Below are 20,772 nucleotides of genomic sequence, written 5' to 3' on the forward strand. Positions count from 1 at the left end.
ACTGTGCTCACTTTGGCAGTACATATTAAAATTGAAACTGTACAGAAATGATGAGCATAGCCCCTGCATGAGGATGACACACAAATTCATGAAATGTTCCATATTTTTTAAAACAAGATCAACACTTTAAAAGAAGGAGGAGGAAGAGGAGGAGGCAGCAGCTATCTGCAAGGTAAAAAGTGATCTTAACCAGAAACCAAACTTGCTGGCACCTTGATTATGGAATTTTTGCCTCCAGAACTCTGAGAAAATAAATCTCTATTGCTCAAGCCACCCAGTCTACAGTATCTTGTTATAGCAACTTGAGGAGACTAATACAGATATGTAGAAATTTTTATACTGGTGTTATTGGATAGTCTCTGTTGGAAGAGACACTTTTTTTTTTTTTTTAAAGCAGATGCTTTAAAAGCCTACTTCAGGACAGAACCTGAATTTCCATCACAGGAACTTTTTCAATGATATGTCCATCAGGGTTCAGTTCAGTTCAATTCAGTCGCTCAGTCATGTCAGACTCTTTGCGGCCCCATGAACTGCAGCACACCAGGCTTCCCTGTCCATTATCAACTCCCAGAGAGTACTCAAACTCGTGTCCATTGAGTCAGTGATGCCATCCAACCATCTCATTCTCTGTCATCCCCTTCTCCTCCCACCTTCAATCTTTCCCAGAATCAGGGTCTTTTCAAATGAGTCAGTTCTTCGCATCAGATGGCCAAAGTATTGGAGTTTCAGCTTCAACATCAGTCCTTCCATTGAACACCCAGGACTGATCTCCTTTAGGATGGACTGGTTGGATCTCCTTGCAGTCCAGGGGATTCGCTCAAGAGTCTTCTCCAACACCATCAGGGTTAGACTGTATTAATGAAGATAATTAACACCAACTGCTGAAACTGGCCTCTAAATCTTAGTATTTCTACACCACAAAGATTTACTTCTTGTTCATGTTGCATGTCTAACAGGCTTTGGCAGGGAGCTCTATTCTATGTAGACAGGCAGAGACCCAGGCTGACAGGATTGACCATCTTGCTACATTACTCTTTCAACATATGGTTTCAGAGTTTGCCAAAACATGGAAAGCAAACCAGAGTGTCAAACAAGGCTTTTCACTAACCCAGCTCAGGAGAAACACACACTAACTGTGCTCATAGAACTAGTCACATGACCCCAACAAACCTGCAAAGGAAGCTGGGAAATATGAGAACTACATGAATATTTATTTATTGATTTTTATTTGAAAATATTTATTTGGCTGTGTTGTGTCTTAGTTGCAGCACACAGGATTTCTTCATTCTGTCATGCTGGGTCTTTTGTTGTGGTGTGCGAGCTCTCTGTTTGTATCACATGGGCGCTAGAATGCTCAGTAGCTGCAGCATGTGTGAGCTTAGCTACCTTATTTCATTTGGATCTTAGTTCCCTGACCAGGGATCAAACCCATGTTCCCTGCATTGAAAGGTGGATTATTAACTACTGGACCACCAAGGAAGTGCCACTACATGAACATTGTTGCTATTGTTCAGTTGCTCAGTCATGTCCAACTCTTTGTAGCCCCATGGACTGCAGCACGCCAGGCTTCCCTGTCTTTCACCATCTCCCGGAGCTTGCTCAAACTCACGTCCATTGAGTCAGTGATGCCATCTAACCATCTTGTCCTCTGTCGTTCCCTTCTCCTCCTGCCTTCAATCTTGCCCAGCATCAGGGCTGAGTCAGCTCTTTGCATCAGGTGGCCAAAGAATTGCAGCTTCAGCCTTAGCATCAGTCTTTCCAATGAATATTCAGGGTTGATTTCCTTTAGGATTAACGATTGGATCTCCTTGCAGTCCAAGGGACTCTCAGAGTCTTCTCCAACACCACACTTCAAAAGCATCAATTTTTCAGTGCTCAGCCTTCTTTATGGTGAAACACTCACATCCATACATGACCACTGGAAAAACCATAGCCTTGGCTAGATGGACTTCTGTTGGCAAAGTAATGTCTCTGCTTTTTAATATGCTGTCTAGGTTTGTCATAGCTTTTCTCTCAAGGAGCAAGCGTCTTTTAATTTCATGGCTGCAATCACCATCTGCAGAGATTTTGGAGCCCAAGAAAATAAAGTCTGTCCTTGTTTCCATTGTTTCCCCATATATTTTCCATGAAGTATTGGGACTGGATGCCATGATCTTCGTATTTTGAATGTTGAGTTTTAAACCAGCTTTTTCACTCTCCTCTTTCATCTTTCCCTGGTGGCTCAGACAGTAAAGTGGTAAAGCCTACAATGCGGGAGACCTGGGTTCAATCCCTGGGTTGGAAAGATCTCCTGGAGAAGGAAATGGCAACCCACTCCAGTATTCTTGCCTGGAAAATCCCATGGAGGAAGAGCCTGGTAGGCTACAGTCCATGAGGTCACAAAGAGTCGGACATGACTGAGCGACTTTTCACTTTCACTTTCATCTTTATCTCTAGACTCTTTTGTTCCTCTTTGCCTTCTGCCATAAATGTGGTGTCATCTGCATATCTGAGGTTATTGATAATTCTCCTGGCAATCTGATCCCAGCTTGTGCTTCATCCAGCCCAGCATTTCTCATGATGTACTCTGCATTTAAGTTAAATAAGCAGAGTGACAATATACAGCCTTGACATATTCCTTTCCCCATTTGGAACCAGTCTGTTGTTCCATGTCCAGTTCTAACTGTTGCTTCCTGAACTGCATACAGATTTCTCAAGAGGCAGGTCAGGGGGTCTGGTATTCCCACCTCTTTCAGAATTTTCCAGTTTTTTGTGATCCATACAGTCAAAGGCTTTGGCATAGTCAGTGAAACAGAAGTAGATGTTCTTCTGGAATTTCTTGCTTTTTCTATGATCCAACAGATGTTGGCAACTTGATCTCAGGTTCCTCTGCCTTTTCTAAATTCAGCTTGAACGTCTATAAGTTCACAGTTCATGTACTGTTGAAGCCTGGCTTGGAGAATTTTGAGCATTACTTTGCTAGCGTGTGAAATGAGTGCAATTATATGGTAGTTTGAACATTCCTTGGCACTGCCTTTCTTTGGGATTGGGATGAAAACTGACCTTTTCCAGTCCTGTGGCCACTGCTGAGTTTTCAAAATTTGCCGGCATATTGAGGGCAGCACTTTCACAGCATCATCTTTTAGGATTTGAAATAGCTCAGCTGGAATTCTATCACCTCCACTAGCTTTGTTCATAGTGATGCTTCTAAGGCCCACTTGACTTCACACTCCAAGGTATCTGGCTCTAGGTGAGTGATCACACCATCATGGTTAGCTGGGTCATTAAAATCATTTATGTATAGTCCTTCTGTGTATTCTTTCCAGCTCTTCTTATCTTCTGCTTGTCTTAGGTCCATACCATTTCTGTCCTTTATTGTGCCCATCTTTGCATGAAATATTCGCTTGGTATCTCTAATTTTCTTGAAGAGATCTCTAGTCTTTCCCATTCTATTGTTTTCCTCTGTTTCTTTGCAGTGTTCAGTTAGGAAGGCTTGCTTATCTCTCCTTGCTATTCTTTGGAACTCTTTTTTTCAGATGGGTGTATCTTTCCTTTTTTCTCTTGCCTTTAGCTTCTCTTCTTAGCTATTTGCAAGACCTCCTCAGAGAACCATTTTGAACATATAAAGAATACCAAATGTTCCTGTCATACTCCTTGTTATGGATTGAAATATATTCCACCAGGGCCTCGGAATATGATGTTATATGGAAATAGTGTATTTACAGAAGTAATCAAGTTAAAAAATGCCTTGATGTAAAAATCTTTCTCCTGGGACTTCTCTGGTGGTCCAGTGCTTAAGACTTTGTCTTCCAATGCAGAGAGGTGCAGGTTCAATCCCTGGTGGGAGAGCTAAGATCCCACATGCCTTGCGACCAAAAAAACAAAACTTAACACAGAAACAATAGTGTAAGAAATTCAATAAAGGCTTTTAAAATGGTCTACATAAGAAAAAAAAAAAAAAAAACCACCAAACTCAAAAAATCTTTCTTCTGTCTCTAGTAAAATGAGGTCATTAGAGTGAGCCCTAATTCAATAAGACTAGTGCTTTTATAAAAGGAGGACATTTGGAGCCAGAGACAGACATGCACAGAAGCAAGTTGATGTGAACACATGCAGGGAGCAGACTGTCACGTGAAGAAGGAGACAGAGATTGGAGTTATGCTTTCACAAACAAAGAAATGTTTGTGGTCACTAAAAGTTAGGGGAGAGCCATGGAACAGATTCTTCTTTACAATCCTTAAAGGAAACCAAACCTGCTGAGGTCTTGACTTTGAACTTTTAGCTTGTAGAGCTATGAGGCAATAAACATCTATGTTTTAAAGAAACCGGTTTGTGGTACTTTGCCACAATAGCCCTAGAAAACAAATACAATTCTCTATCAAATCTAAGCAGAAAGGGATTTAATACATGGGATTAGATGCTTAATATTTCCTCTGTTAGGATGAATGAAAAAACAGGCTCTAGGCTAGACATCTTGGAAATACTCCCAGAATCACTGGGACTCCTAGGATTACTGGTATGTTTACTACAATCAGGAGCTGGCTCTCAGGATCTCTTCACCTTAGCCACTATCTGAGAATCAGGAAAATATCATCAGAACCATCAACTCCAGAACTGTGTCTCACATTCATGATCTGCACAAGCAAAATGGATGCCTTGCATACCTCCTCCATCCTCTCACAGTTTAGTTCAGAATTTAAGCCTTTGAGCCTGTTTTGGGGAACAAAAATACCTGGAGTGCTTTGTTGCAAATATATCTGGATATGTAGCTTTTAGCTTTTTAGTTTCTGAAGCAAAAGAAAAAGAGAAAAGGCCCACAAGAAAGAGGCTGAAATACATTTTGAACAAGCTGTTGTTTTCCTTTTATCTTTTTGGTCGCCATTTTATGATTTATTTCTTTAACATCCTTCTTCTGATTCCTCTTAAATATTCCTATTACCCATTTTGCCCTTGGTCATTTTTCCTCTTCTTTATATTCTCTGAACAAGTGCATTCTAAATTAGTCCAGGTGTCTCAATCATTCTTGCCTGGAGAATTCCAGAACAGAGCAGCCTGGCAGGTTACGGTCCATGGGGTCACAACGAGTCGGACACAACTGAGTGACTCACACACACACACACACACACACACCCCATCATTACCACTCCAGGATATACTACCGTCATCTCTGACTTGATTACCACAATACTCCCTATCAGGTTTCCTGTTCTTCCCCCATCCCAAATCAGTGGGATGGAGGTGATTTTTGTAAAATTCATAACATCATGTCTCTCTTTGGTCACCCTTCTGATTCTCTTCATTACCTTCAGGAGACATCGCTCACTCCTCCCTCTCATGAGTTCACCTTGGTCTGACCAGCTATTAGCCTTGACACTCACTATTCCCTCATAGGCCGCGCCCTATCTAAGTTACACTAAGCTGTTTAAACCATCCAGAATGCCTCATGTCCTTTCCTTTCTCTTCACTTTTGCACAAGTCGTTCCCTCTGTCTGGTTTGGAAGTTGTTTCCCTTCATCTTTGTCAGGTCAACTCCTATTAATCCTTTCATCTAGGAAGCCCAGGCTAGATCCCTCTCCTATGTGCTGACTTCTGTATTAATTCTAGTTACTTGCTGATTTCCTTCCTCAGAGGAGAGAATGAGAAGAGAGATTTGAGCAATTTTGCAGAATGTATTCTATTCACCTTTGTAGCGTTAGTTTTTAATATAGCTTTGATTTAATTATTTATATTCTCTATTTTACTTTTGGTTTGTTTGCTTTTGGTTTTGCCAGTGGTGTGAAGAGTGGCACACATTAAAGTCTGCTGTCAGGATTTTGAGGTATATCATTTTCTACCTTTGCATTAGCTTCCTAGTACTGCTAATGCTGCTTAAAAACTTAATTTCATTTTGGTAGTAGGTCACATCTTTAGTAGTTATGTTATTATTCCTATTTCATAGATTGGGATTGGGAGTAAGGTCACATCATTCTTAAATAGAATGATTAATCCAGAACTTCTTCCCTCATGATGTACTAAGTCTAAAATAATAAGTTCTAATTCTTGACTAGCCCAAATAAAGTATATTTAATATGCAGAACATATACTCATTCATTTATACAGACATCTATTTACCCATTTAGACAAATATTCAGTAACTGAAGAGGAAAGAGAATAAATAAAAGCCATCAAAAAGAAATGAAAAGTCAACTGATGGATAAAACTTTATACATATTATATGTAATATACTTAGAACTTTATGATACACTATGTTATTCACTAATTTTGCTGTGTCACTGATGTGTAAGTTTTATCATCCATCCCAGTTATACAGCATTTCTAGAAGATTGGTTCTTTTTTAAAAAAATATTTATTTATGTCTTGGCTGCGTCAGGCCTTAGTTGCGGCACACACGCTCAGCAGTTGTGGTGCATGGGCTTAGTTGCCCTGTAGCACGTGGGATCGAAGGGAACGAAGGTTCCCTGACCAGGGATCGAACCCATGTCCCCTGCATTGGAAGGTGGTTTTTTAACCAAACCCAGGGAAGTCCCAGAAAACTAGTTCTTAAAACTCAAATTGACTCATGCTGCCCATTACTGGTTAGATGGACTGGTTGGGAATTAGAAAGGAGAGATGTTCAAAGTCTCTCCTAGACTGGGCTGGTGACAGAAGAAATCCTGGCTTTTGTCCCTTTTGTTTACCACAGTGTAGCAGTGAGCCCTTGGATATGCAAAGGCAGCTAACCAAGGGCTGAAAAGCTACATTTTTCTTCACCGTAAAGTGTGGGCTTTGAGTTGGTATAGGAAAGATGAAGAAGGAAACAGCAACCCATTCCAGTATCCTTGCCTGGAGAATCCCAGGGATGGAGGAGCCTGGTGGGCTGCCGTCTATGGGGTCGCACAGAGTCAGACACGAATGAAGCGACTTAGCAGCAGCAATAGGAAAGGTGAAAAAGAGTCCTGAATAACAAAGGAGAAAGGAGGTTTGAGGAGTTTCTATGAATGCAAAACAACATTTTGGGAACCTGAAGTACAGATAGAAAGAGGCTAATGAGAAATTCTCAGAGATAGGGTAGGTGTTTAAGAACAGGGATGCCAAACATGTAACATTTTGTTGTTAGCATTGTTGTGAGGTAAAATCAGCCTATTATCTCAAACAGTTAATAAAATATGCCACATGTTTTGAAGGTGGGAGGATTAAAGGAGGTGATAAGTTCCACTGGTATATGGGCGAGGAGCAAAGCGAAGAAAACAGTCTAGAGCAAAGAAATAACTCTACTACTCTTAATTCTTAATTGTGTTGTCACACTGCCCTCTAATGGTTTGTCAGTATTTCACCATTAGCAGATTCAATTGTTAGCTTCTGAGCCACCTGACTGATGTTACCATTTGCAGACAATTTCCCGGTTCAGTTTAGTTCAGTTCAGTCGCTCAGTCGTGTCCGACTCTTTGCGACCCCATGGATATATTATAATATTACCCCATATTATATTATATATTAATACACCTGCTCTTTAAATTTTGCCATTAACAAATAAAAAAGACTATGTCCTTTGAGGCCACAAATAAAGGAAAAGCAGTTGCATAGTTGTTGCCCAGGGCACCTTGCCCCTATGAAGCAGTTACTGGTTATGCCCATTGAACTTCACTGTGAGCCTACCTTCTCCTTTTGTCTGTCGTTTCTTCTCAGACAAAATATAGACTGCTCAGAGATAAAGAAGAGACCAAAAGCTCCATCAACAGAGTGCTGAGAAACAAAGTGGGTAACATCTGACTGTTATATAATACTATCTTTGGTAGAAAATAAATACTATCTTTGGTCTGCTTTCTGTTTTTGGAATTCTCAAGTTGTTCGTCTCATTTTGACTCTGAAATTAAAAAAAAAAAAGAGTTAGAAGGAAATGTTCATAAAACTTGATGCCAAAACAACACTAGTGGACCTTCAGGTCTTAGCTTAGATGAAATTTAATTCATTTGTTCAGAAGTATTTACTGAGTATCTCCCATGTGTCTTGCTGAACAAATCAAGCATATTCCCCACAGCCAACGTGTATGGGGGGCTTCCCAGGTGGTGCTAGTAGTAAGGAAGTAGTAGTAGTAAAGCCAATGCAGGCGATATAAGAAATGTGGGTTCAATCCCTGGGTTGGGAAGATCCCCTGGAGGAGGGCATGGCAACCACCTCTACAGTGTTCTTGCTTGAAAAATCCCATGGACAGAGAAGCCTGGTGGGCTACACTCCATGGGGTCGCAGGGCTGGACACAACTAAAACAACTTAACATAGGATATGTATGGCTGTGCCGGTGAATGGTACTCAGTAAGGTTGTGCAGTGGTCCTTACTCTCAAGGGGGTGGTGCTTACTCTCAAGGAGATTATACCTAGTGATTTCTAGGAAGTCTTGCTTGAACTTTCACTCCTATCTTGGATTAGAAAAAGGGCTCCATAATAAACCCAGTAATAGCACTTTACCCATTTGTCTATTACGGTGTTAGACTGCAAACTCAGAGGATAATGAGTTTGGAACTATCTTGTTTGTCCCTTTCCAGGGGTTAGGGATGCATCAGTGAATTAAACAGTCAAAAATCCCTGGCCTCTACAAGCTGGTAATCTAGAAGAGAGAGAAAGTCAACAAGTTCAATATGTATTATGTTACATGGAGATACACCATGGAGAAAAGTCAAGTAGGTAAGGGGTCTTTTTCCTCCCCTACTTTGGCTCTTTGTTCAGATGTCACCTTTTTTTATTTTGAGAGAGGAAACCTTTGGAGGTTCACAGTAGAGGAGAGATAATGTCCGTCTAAAAAAGAAAAACACTTAGAAATAAAACAGTAGGCACACTTAGCAAACAGCTAGTAAGGCAGTTATCAGCTCTCCACTTTGCCAGAAACAAGGCCACGGTGAATACATATTTATACAGAATATAGAGAATGAGGGCCCAGTCCTAGCCCTTCTCTTGAAAACCTGGCAATTTTATATTCTTTCTGAATACATTTTAACATTCTAGAGAACCCTCGTGTTCTAACCTGAGCTGGTTTAGTATTTTTTGTTGCGGAATAGCACCTCACATCTAGTATCAGCCTGCATACCATTTGTAGCTGGCTGGGGGGTCTGAGGCTACTTTTCTTTTAAGCCTTTCCAACCAGCCCGACTTGACAGTGTCCTTTTCAGGAACTAACGTCCTGGATAATTAACAGACTCCTCTATATTTAACACATATTCCTATCCGAAATTTTCACACTTATTTTGCCTCGCGGACAAGTATAAATGTATCTCTTCCTTCTGACTCTCTGGGCCTCGCTCCCTATTCTTTTGACAGCAGCCCAATCCCAAGCATCTTTCCCTCCACGCTGGCGACCCGCCTGCGCTGCGCAGCCTTCCGGAAGCTGTAGGTCGCGGAGGTCCACCTCGCCAGAACTACAACTCCCAGCAGCGACTGTTTTCCGGCGCCTCCGTCTTGGCGCATGGCCCGTCGGGAGTGGGCAGGTAGCGGGCGGGCGGGGTCCAATGGGTGCCGGCTCCCGAGGAGAGGGCGGGGGAGAGGAGGAAGGAGGCGGACTCTGGGCCCCGGCCCCATTCATTGCCGCGGCCGGCCGGGCTGGGGTCTTGTGTGTTACGAGTTATGGAGGCGCTAATTCCTGTTATTAACAAACTCCAGGACGTCTTCAACACGGTGGGCGCCGACATCATCCAGCTGCCTCAGATCGTGGTGGTGGGAACGCAGGTGAGAGAGGAGGGCGGCTTCCGTCCAGGCCGGAGCCTGGGGCGCAGGCCTGGATGAGGCTGCGGCAGCGCTTGCTCCCCGACCGGCCTTCGCGGCCTGTGGGAGGAGGGTACTGCCGCGCCTGGACGCCTGGGGCTGCGTTGCACCGGGGCTGGTAGTCCGGGGCCTGGCGGGGAGGCGAGGGGCGGAGCCGGCGCGGCGGTCCTGCGGGTCCCGGGGGCGGGGTGGGGGAGGGACGGGCGGGCGGAACTGGAGTCCGCGGGGACCGGGCGCGGCTTCGCCCGCGGGCCGCTGCTTCCAAGGGCACCTGGGGGACGCGTGGGGCACGCGGGGCCAGGTAGCCCCTTCTACGTTGGTTTCAGGGCGGCGGGGTGTTTGTTTCCCTCCTTGCCTTGCTCAGGGGCTGCGGAATCAGTTTTGGAACTGCGGTGTCGGGGCCCAGGAGGCCCCTACTTGTGTGCACCTGAGTGTTCTCTTGCCGTGTGATTCCCGTTTCGAAAACACCGAAGCAGTTAAAAACAAACAAAAAAACCCCAGACCAACTTGTGCTTGGAGTTTGTGGATATAAGGAAGAGATAGTCAAATTTTCTGCGTAGGCTGTGGTTTTTTGACTTCCATCTAAATTGGGCATCAAGGTTCTCTGATCTTTTCATGTTGGCATCTCTTGTAGATAATACATTTTTACATGTGGAAATGTTGAAGAAATAACTGTTATGTTTAGTATGACAGAGAAGTATACATTTCATTTTCTCTGCCTGCTGCTTTTCTTGGTTGAAGAGAATCAACCACAGGCTTTTCAAAATGATGTTTTCCGTTGGAAAGGGGACGGTTTCCTCACTTTCCATCAGGTTCATCACTACTTCTTGCTAAAAAATTAAAGTGTAGGGTATATATATTTTGAGAGGGAACTTAATATAGAGTATAGGGTATAAATATTTTGAGAGGGAACTCAAGAGTGTTTCCAGACACTAGTAACCCTGGAAACCATAGACATCCTGTCTAGGGTGGGCGAGAGGGGCTTTTAAATAGTTAAAACAATAGAAATTATTTCAGAAACACATTTCCTTGGTTGATTATAGGATTGGTATAGATCCTATACCAATATGTGCTCAATTCTGCCTTCACATATTATGGTACTTGTAACTTAATGTTTGTAATGGCTAGATACTCTGGTTCATTAACATAGTAAATTATGAGAATATATTTTTTTTAGTTTATTTTGTTCACTGCTGTGTTCCTATTCCTAGCTCTTGGTACAGTCTCTGTGTATGTAGTAGATGCTTCAAAGATAAATACTTTGAATGAGTTACTGGGTAATACTTTTTAAATACTTGGACTTTTATCATCAAAACCAATCTGTTTTTGTAAATAAAAATAGAGGAGAAGAAATTAAATCTTCTTTGATAGTAATTTGTGTTTCCTAGCTGTAGATCAGAAACTTTCCATATACTTTTAAGAGGGTCTCAGTGCTTTTTAAGCATGAAGCAGTAAAAGAATCAGAGCCTAGTGTGTCAGCATAGTTTAAAATCAAGAAGGATTTTCCTTACATGAAATAGAGTTTATTTCAGTGAGTAAATCTGTTGGCAAAATTGGGGAGGGAGCAGGGTAGAAAAGTAAAGATCTCAGCACTGTGAAAGTCATTATTAATATATGTCAGCAAAAACCATCACAATAGTGATAGTTAGATGCTATATAGGTGTATGCCATATTTGCATGCTAATGTTTAGAATTACGCAGAAGGGAAATATTCAGATTTTAGACTTGATTTAATAGGGGTTATCTTCATTCATGCCCTTAATAACTGAAATTCAATCCTTTATTATTCAGGTACAGAATAAATACATAAGAATAGAAGCAATGTATTTTTTCCCCATATTTTCCTCAGTATGTTGAAAAAAACTTTTTTTGATTTGAATATAAGTACATCACTACTTTGTCATCTAAGCCATTTAATGTTGTATAGCATATATACAGCACCTCACAGTCACATTTAATGGAGTAGTGTACAGTGAGTGAGTTACAGATGTAGTAAGTGCTCTGTAGTTAGTTCGAGTGGTAAACTTCTCAGTGCCAGTAATGTCTCTATCTTACACTTTACCTATACTTTAAATGGCTACAGATCTCATTTTGGGGAACTTTTTCTCAAACTTGAATGTATAAGAATTACTTTGAAAATAAATTTCCTGGACCCCATCCCCAGAGATTTTGATTTTACAAGTCTGGGGTGGTCCAGGCAACATAGATGATTCTGATGTAGATGGTTCATAGAACCTGATTTGAAAAGTGTAATAGTGAGTCTTTGATTTTAAAACTGGAAAAATCAGGGAAGCTTAGTCTAAGGGCATGCCACTCTTCAGTAGCCTGTTGATTTTGGTGGCATTCTTGCTCCAAAGTATCAACTTCCAGGGAACCTTTGCTGACCCCTGAATATTTTTATTTCTTAAATTTCAAATAGTATTTATATGAGGCCGAGAGAGTTGGAGAAGTTGAGGAGAGGGATGTTTTATTTGATCATTCACAGGTTTTATGATTTAGCTAAATAAATTGCTTTTCTTTTTCATTTGCTGAGAACCTCCATGTGGAAAGAACAGAAAATGGGAAGAGAGAAGGTCGATACTTTTAAACCTTGGTGTACTTTGCAGGTAGAGGAGGAGATAAGATTTCAGTGACATTTGTGATTCCACTTGGGAAATTTGATCATTGTTTAAGTTGAGAATCGGAAGGGGGAACCCTCCAGGTATGTAATCCACATAAACCATGTAAACCACAACCTAGTAGAGGAATCCCAATAGAGGTGACATGAGTGCTGCTGCTGCTGCTAAGTCGCTTCAGTCGTGTCCGACTCTGTGCGACCCCATAGACGGCAGCCCACCAGGCTTCCCCGTCCCTGGGATTCTCCAGGCAAGAACACGGGAGTGGGTTGCCATTTCCTTCTCCAATGCATGAAAGTGAAAGGTGAAAGTGAAGTCGCTCAGTCGTGTCTGACTCTTAGCGGCCCCATGGACTGCAGCCCACCAGGCTCCTCCGTCCATGGGATTTTCCAGGCAAGAGCCCTGGGATGGGTCGCCATTGCCTTCTCCGATTAGTGCTGCTAGTATTGTGCTTTTCACTTTGCCTGTTATTTCAGTAATTTCAGCACTTTACTTTCAGCAATTCAGACAAATACAGAAGGAAAAGGAATCTTGGATTTTAAATGACCAACCTGCAAACCAACTGTTTAACATTTTAAAAATTAAGGTATAATTCATGTAACATACATTCCAACCACTCAGTTAGTGGTTTTTGGTGTATTCACTAGATTATGCAACCATCACCACTATCTTAATTCCAGAATATTTGCATAACCCCAGAAAGAAACTCTATATCCATTAGCACTCACTCCTCATTTTGCCCCCCACTCTGGCCTGGCAACCACTAATTTCTGTGTCTCTGGTTTTGCCTCTTCGGACATTTCATAAATAAATGTAATCATACAATATGTGGCCTTTTGTGTCTGGCTTCTTTTGCTCAGCATAATGGTTTTTATGTTCATCCATGTTGTAGCATGTATTGATATTAATACTTCATTACTTTTTATGGCTGAATAACATTCCCTTGTCTAGATATGCCACAGTTTGTTTATCTGTTCATTAGCTGATGAATATTTGGGTTGTTTCCGCTTTTTGCATATATTGAATAATGCTGCCGTGAACTTTTGTTTAGAAGTTTTTGTGTGAAAATATGTTTTCTTTCAGTTCTCTTGGGTATATGTAGCTGACTCTTGAGCAATATGTGTTTGAACTGTACAGGTCCACTTATATTCAGATTGTTTTCAGTAAATATTTCAGTACTGCCTACTTGAATTTTTTTTTTTCCAGTAAATACTGCAGTACTACACAATGTGTGGATGGTTGAATCTGTGGATGTGGAACTGCAGCTATAGAGGGCCAACTGTATAGTTACATGCAGATTTTTTACTGTACTGTTAGTGCCTTTAACCTCTTGTGCTGTTCTGGGGTTACTTGTATGTAGTAGTAGAATTACTGGTTCATTTGGTAACTCTTGGGCTTCCCTCATGGCTCAGCTGGTAAAGAATCTGCCTGCAATGTGGGAGACCTGGGTTTGAACCTGGATTGGGAAGATCCCCTGGAGAAGGGAACGGCTACCCACTCCATATTCTGGCCTGGAGAATTCCATGGACTGTATAGTCTATGGAATCACAAAGAGTTGGACACAACTGAGCGACTTTCACTTTGGTAGCTCTTGTTTAACTTTTTAAGGCACTGCCATTAAAAAAAAAAAAAGGCACTGCCATAGTTCCTTAGGAACTGTTTTCCACGGTAGTGTACCATTTTACAAACCTCTATCTGGTATATGAAGGTTTCAGGTTCTGTAAACCTTTATAAACTCTTGCTGTTGTCTTCTTTTAGAAATTGCTAAATCATTTCTGGAATTCTTTATTTTTAAAAAAGTGTGCACGTATCTATTCCCTCTTTCTGCATTCTGCAGCACTGTTATCTACATTTTATTGGATTCTTCTGAAATCTTGCCCTCTTCTTCCTGATACGTCTACATTTGTCTTGTGTTTGTAGAGGTGATGGCTTCGTTAAGTTTAGTAATTTGGTGCCAAATACTGATCTTAGTTTCATTCCTTCAGTGTTTAATTCTTTCAATATTGTGAGTACTCTTAAGTAAACTCATGTTTTTCCCTTTCCTTTTCTTTTTCCCTTGTTTCTCTGTGTAGACCTTAAAAGATCAGATCTCTGTGCTGATTACTTAAAAGAAAAAATTTTTTTAAAAGCATTGAGGTGAAATGTATATAGCATAAAAATTAGCTATTTTAAAGTGTACAATTCAGTGGCATTTAGTACATTCATAATGTGCAACCACCACCTCTGTCTAGGTCACATATTTTCATCACCCCAAAAGAAAACTGTGTATCCATTAAGCAGTCATTTTGTAATTCTCTTTTCCCCCCAGTCCCTGGCAACCACCAATTTTTTTTCCCTCTTAATAGAGTTACCTTTTCTGGAAATTTTTTAGAAACAGAATCATACAATATGTGGCCATTTATGTTTGGTTTCTTTCACTTAGTATAACATGATTCATTTACATTGTAGCATGTACCATTGTTTCCTTTTAATTGCTGACTAATCTTCTATTGTGTGAATCTACCATAATGTTATCATTCATCTATTGATGGATATTTAGATTGTTTCTATTTTTTGGTTGTTGTGAATGGTGCTGCTGTGAATATTTGTGTACAGATATTTGAATGCTTGTTTTTAGTTCTTTTTGGTATATATCTACAAATAAAAGGAGGTCGTATGGTGATTCTATGTTTTAACTTTCTGAGGAGCCACCAGACTGTTTCTACACTGTCTATGTGTGTATTAGTCACTCCTGTCTGACTCTTAGCCCACCAGGCTCCTCAGTCCATGGAATTCTCCAGGCAAGAATACTGGAGTGGGTTGCCATTCCCTTCTCTAGTCGATCTTCCCAATCCAGGGATTGAACCTGGGTCTCCTGCATTGCAGGCAGAGCCTTAACCATCTGAGCCATCAGGGAAGCCCCAGATGATTTATGGTAGCAAAATACCAGGGTCCCAACTTGTTTACATCCTTGTCAAAACTTGTTGTTGTGTTTTTTTTTTTTTATTATAGCTATTCTGATGAGAATGTGAAGTGGTATCTCATTGTGGTTTCAATTTGTATTTCCTTAGTGACTAATGAAATATCTATCTTTTTAGGTGCTTGTTGGGATTATTTATCTTCTTACTGTTGAGTTGCCAGAATTCTTTATGTATTTTGGATACAAGATCATTATCAGTATATGATTTGCACGTATTTTCTCCCATTCTTTAGGTTGTCTTTTTACTTTCATGATCATTCCTTTGATGCACAAAAGTTTTCAGTTTTGATAAAGTCTAACTTGTCTATTTTTTTCTTTCCTTGCATGTGATTTCAGTGTCATATATAACACATTGCCAAGTCCAGGGTAATGAAAATTTATTATTTTATTATTATTTTGTATTTTCTTTTAAGTGTTTTATAGTTTCAGCTGTCACATTTAGGTATTGATCCATTTTGAGTAAATTTTTGTCTTTGGTATGAAGTACGGGTTCACCTTCATTCCTTTCCATGTGCCTGTCCAGTTGATCCAGGACTATTTGTTGTAGACTATCCTTTCCTGCTTTAGGTCTTGGCACTATTGTTGAAAATCAATTGACTATAGATGTATAGGCTTATTTCTGGACTCTCAATTATTTTCTGCTGGTCTTTAGGTCTCCTCTTAAGTCAGTACCACACACAGTTCTGATTACTGTAACTTTGTAGTATATTTTGAAAACAAAAAGAATGAGCCTCCCAACTTTGTTTTTTTTTTTTTTTGCAAGATTATTTTGCAGTGAGGAGTCCCTTGCCATTCATTCCATAGCAGTTTTAGAACTGGCATTTCCATTTCTGCAGACAAGATTGTTTGGATTTTGGTAGGGGTTGTGTTGAATCTGCGTTGCTTTGGGGAGTATTGCCCTCGAAGTATTGAATCAGATCTAGAATTCTTGGTTGATAGATTTTTTTGTCTCACATCTTTAAATGTCATACTATTACCTCTGGCATCCAAGATGTCTAGTGATAAATTTATTGTATTATTATTGTTAATCTTATTGAGGATCCCCTGTATTTGTGTTGATTCTTTGCTTCTCTCTTGCTGCTTTCAATATTTGTCTTTCACCAGTTTGACTATAATTTGTCCCCATGTGGATCTCTTTGTCTTCATCCTACATGGTGGAGTTTCACTGAGTTCTTTAATATGTAGATTCATGCCACATTCCCCAAGTTTTCCTGCTTTTATGGAAAAAGTAGGGATTTTTCTGGATATTACTTTTGCTTTTCAGATATCTACATTTCACTCTTACTATTTATGTTCCAGATAGCACTGGGCCTGTATTTTATAACCAAGGAAAAAACTGCTCCTTAAGGACTGTTAGATCTTTAGCATTTTAGCAAGTTTGGATCTGGGATAATTGAAGTGGTTTAAATTTTAGATTTATATTTTGCCAGTATGTGCTCTGTGCTTAGTCACTCAGTTGTGTTCGACTCTTTGCGACGTCATGGACTGTAGCCCGCCAGGCTCTCTGTCCATGGAATTCTCCAGACAAGAATACTGGAGTGGTAGTCATTCCCTTCTCCAGGGGATCTTGCTGACCTAGGGATTGAACCTGGGTCTTCTGCATTGCAGGTAAATTCTTAACTGTCTGAAGTACACTGGGGAAGCCCATTTTGTCAATAAGTGGAGTGTTTGAGCTTTGTGATAAAAACATATTAGTGTATTTATTTAAATACCCAAAAAGTTAATATTTCTAAGGATACTCAGAAATATTTTATTTAAAATAATGAGACAGGACTTCCCTGGTGGTCCAGTGCTTAACAATCAGCCTGCCAATCAAAGGACATTAGTTCGATCCCTGGGCTGGGAAGATTCCATATGCCTTGGGGCAGCTAAGCCCATGTGCCGCAACTGAGCCTGCAAGCTGCAGCTACTGAAGCCTGGGCCCTGGAGCCTATGGTCTGCAACAAGAGAAGCCACTGCAGTAAGAAGCCTGCACACTGCAACTGGAGAGTAGCCCCTGCTGGCTGCAACTAGAGAAAACTTGCATGCAGCAACCAAGACCCGGTACAGCCAAAAATAAAAAATTAAAAAAAGAACTCTTTAAAAATAAACATGAAAAATATTAAGGAACCCTTCTGTAAAACTAAAACTAGTTCAAAATAAAAAGTTAAAAAATTAGTAAATGTACGTTTTTATCTGTTATATTAATATCAAAATAAACAATTGAGAGGTCTGCTTTATGCAATGAAAAGTAAAAGTTTAGAAGTTAAAAACTAAATCAGCTTTGGTTAATGTGACATGAATGAATATTTACAACAATCCTATTTTCAGTTGCATGAAAAGAATACAACTTCCTGTTCCCAGTTGATGTTATCAGAAAGAGCTAAAGCTATGACAAAATGTTAAGGGTTCATCTCAAAATATAAATTCAGGACATTATAAATTTCAATACAGTGCAGTTTGGAAGAAACTAAAAACTGACCCTGAGACTATATACACACATTTTTAGCCCCTAAGTATACAGGGTATTGAGTCAGTTTTGGGAATATCAGAGATGTAAAGAGCAAAGACATTGCAGTGCCAAGTGAGCCCTATTTTCACAGCAAGGTGGCTGTGACTTTTGCCACTTTGAAGCTCCTGTAGCTGCTCACCTTTGTGGAAGAGTGCAGACATGGGAGTGTTTATATCACCAGGGGGAAACAATTGTTGATCTAACCAATTGTTGAAGAAACTGATGGCATTTAGAATACTAAGGTAAAAATTGGGAGTGCACAGATATGTTTTGTTTGGTGTATGTGTGTTGACACATAAATTTTTAAAAATTGTGATATGATTGACATGTAAACTTTATATTTCAGTTATGTAACATAATGATCTGACATGTATGCATTGGGAAATAATCACTCCAGTAAGTCTACAACAGTTAATATCTGTCACTACACAGTTATAATTCTTGCTTATGATGAGAACTATTAAGATTTACTATTAAGATTTTCTCCATTCCCTGGAGAAGGGAATGGCAACCCACTCCAGTATTCTTGCCTGGAGAATCCCATGGACAGAGAAGCCTGGTGAGCTACAGTCCAGCCGTGCAGAGTCGACATAACTGAGCAACTCTTTCTTTCTTTCACTTAGTAACTTTCACAGTTTATAAATATATACTATAGTATTATTACCTATAATCACTTTGCTGTACTTAACGTCCCCGTGACTTAGTTTTAACTGGAAGTTTGTACCTTTTGATCACATTTACCCATTTCACCCCCCGTCCCCCGCCACCTCTGGCAACCACTGGTCTGTTTTCTATGACTTGTTTGTTTTTGCTTTAGATGCCACTTACAAATGAGATCATGCGCTGTTTGCTTTTTCTCTGACTTATTTTACTTAGCAAAGTTCATTCATGTTGTTGCAAATAGCAGGATTTCCTTCTTTTTTTTTTAATGGCTAAATGATATTCCTGTGTGTGTGTGTGTGTGTGTGTGTATTTTATTTATTTATTTTATTTTATCTGTTCATACACTTGTGGGCATTTAGGTTATTTCCATTTCTTGGCTATTTGAAATAATGCTGCAGCGAACATGGTGATACATATATCTTTTCAGTTCAGTGTTTTTGTTTCCTTCAGATAAATACCCAGAAGTAGAATTGCTGGATCATAGCTCTATTTTTAATTTCTAGAGGAATTTCCATACAGTTTTTTAAAAATAGTGGCTGCACCAATTTACATGCCCACCAGCAGCATATGAGGGTTTCCTTTCCTTCACATGCTCAACAACATTTATTTTTTGTCTTTTTGGTAATAGCCATTCTAACAGGTGTGTGGTAATATGTTGTGGCCTTGATTTTTTTTTTTCCCAGTGATTAGGGGTCTTCCCAGGTGGCACAGCAGTAAAAAATCCATCTGCCAATGCAGGAGACATAGGAGACACAGGTTCAAACCCTGGGTTAGAAAGATTCCTTGGAGGAGGAAGTAGGAACTCACACCAGTGTTCTTTGGAGAAGGTCATGGTACCCCACTCCAGTACTCTTGCCTGGAGAATCCCATGGATGGAGGAGCCTGCTGGGCTGCAGTCCATAGGGTCGCTAGGAGTCGGACACGACTGAGTGACTTCACTTTTACTTTTCACTTTCATGCATTGGAGAAGGAAATGGCAACCCACTCCAGTGTTCTTGCCTGGGGAATCCCAGGGACGGGAGAGCCTGGTGGGCTGCCGTCTATGGGGTCGCACAGAGTCGGACATGACTGAAGTGACTTATTAGCAGCAGCAGCCAGTGTTCTTGCCCATGAGGTCGTAGAGAGTCAGGTACTACTAAGCACACAAAACAACACACTGATTAGTGATGTTGAGCCTTTTTTCATTTCCTTATTGTCCATTTGAATGTCTTCTTTGGAAAAATATCTACTTGGCTTTTAAGTTCATTTTTATTTATTTATTTTTGTCTATGTCATGTGGCTTGTGGGATCTTAGTTCCTCCACCAGGAATGGGACCTGACCCTTGGCAGTGTAAGCCTGGAGTCTTAATCATTCAACTGCCAGGGAATTCCCCAAAGTTCATTTTTAAATCAGGTTATTTGTGTGTGTGTGTGTGTGTGTGTGTGTGTGTGTTTGTTGTCTTTTGTTGTTTGTTATGGAGTTGTCTGAGTTCTTTGTATGTTTTGTATGTTAGCCTCTAATTGGATGGTTTTTTTTTTTTAAATAAAGGCATTTAGTTTATTTTTCAAAAAATATTTTTGCTAGAAGGTTTGAGTAATTTTACATGATCACAATCTTTAAATAAATTTTTTCTGACCAAAAGGTACCATTTAAGTGGACAGCTTGTCTAGATCTGCTTTTGTTAACACCCAAATACAATTAGCATGTCTGATGGTATTCCCTAGGTCTTCTTAAATTATCTACAGGCCAGGAGGCAGAGCCTAGCACATAACAAAGTATGTGCTTTATAACTGCTGATTAGTTCAGTTTCATAGCAATTAAGCAGAGCAGGTAGTCAGTATATCTAATTCACACTATTAACACACTGGTTCTTGACTGAAGGGTCTGATCCATGCAGAGCTCTCAGTTACTCCTTCTAACCCGGGAAGTAGTAAACCACAGCTGCAGAGAAAGGGGGCACCTCTACTTAGGCTAGTGCTGGTGATGTCTTAGGTCTGTTCCTTTGTTACAACTATGAATTCAAGGTGACCGGTGTTAATTATATTCAGTGATACATAGAAAATAAAAAGCAAAGCCAAAAAAAAAGATTTGGGGACTGCTGGCAGCAAGCAGCTGCTGCTTCTCCCTTTCTTAAGAGAAGGCTGGTTCTCTATGATTGAGAGAACTAAAAGTGAAAGTGAAGTTGCTCAGTCATGTCTTGACTCTGCGACCCCATGGACAGTAGCCTACCAGGCTTCTCCGTCCATGGGATTTTCCAGGCAAGAGTACTGGAGTGGGCTGCCGTTTTCTTCTCTGGGATAAATGTTTTGAAAATATATTTTCCCATTCCATAGGTTCCTTTTTCACCTTATTGAT

The 20,772-nt window shown here is 40.3% G+C and overlaps 1 protein-coding gene and 1 non-coding gene across 10 annotated transcripts in view; both read left to right on the top strand.

Moving 5' to 3' along the window:
- On the top strand, positions 1-108 carry LOC122680886. Its single transcript, XR_006336806.1, has one exon. It is a non-coding gene; the product is annotated as a U6 spliceosomal RNA (small nuclear RNA).
- Positions 109-9,414: 9,306 nt separating this feature from the next.
- DNM1L (dynamin 1 like) overlaps positions 9,415-20,772 on the top strand; it is a 66,338-nt gene continuing 54,980 nt past the window's right edge. For 3 of the 9 annotated variants that reach the window (XM_043880646.1, XM_043880648.1, XM_043880652.1), the window contains exon 1: positions 9,419-9,673. In XM_043880646.1, the coding sequence (XP_043736581.1) occupies positions 9,572-9,673 (102 nt within the window). In that variant the 5' untranslated portion in view covers positions 9,419-9,571. Of the gene's footprint in view, positions 9,674-20,772 lie in introns of all 9 variants that reach the window. The other 6 variants (XM_043880644.1, XM_043880645.1, XM_043880649.1 and 3 more) reach the window with 4 other exon arrangements.

The sequence above is a fragment of the Cervus elaphus genome, chromosome 22 (assembly GCF_910594005.1).
Source record: "Cervus elaphus chromosome 22, mCerEla1.1, whole genome shotgun sequence".
NCBI classification, from domain to species: Eukaryota; Metazoa; Chordata; class Mammalia; order Artiodactyla; family Cervidae; genus Cervus; species Cervus elaphus.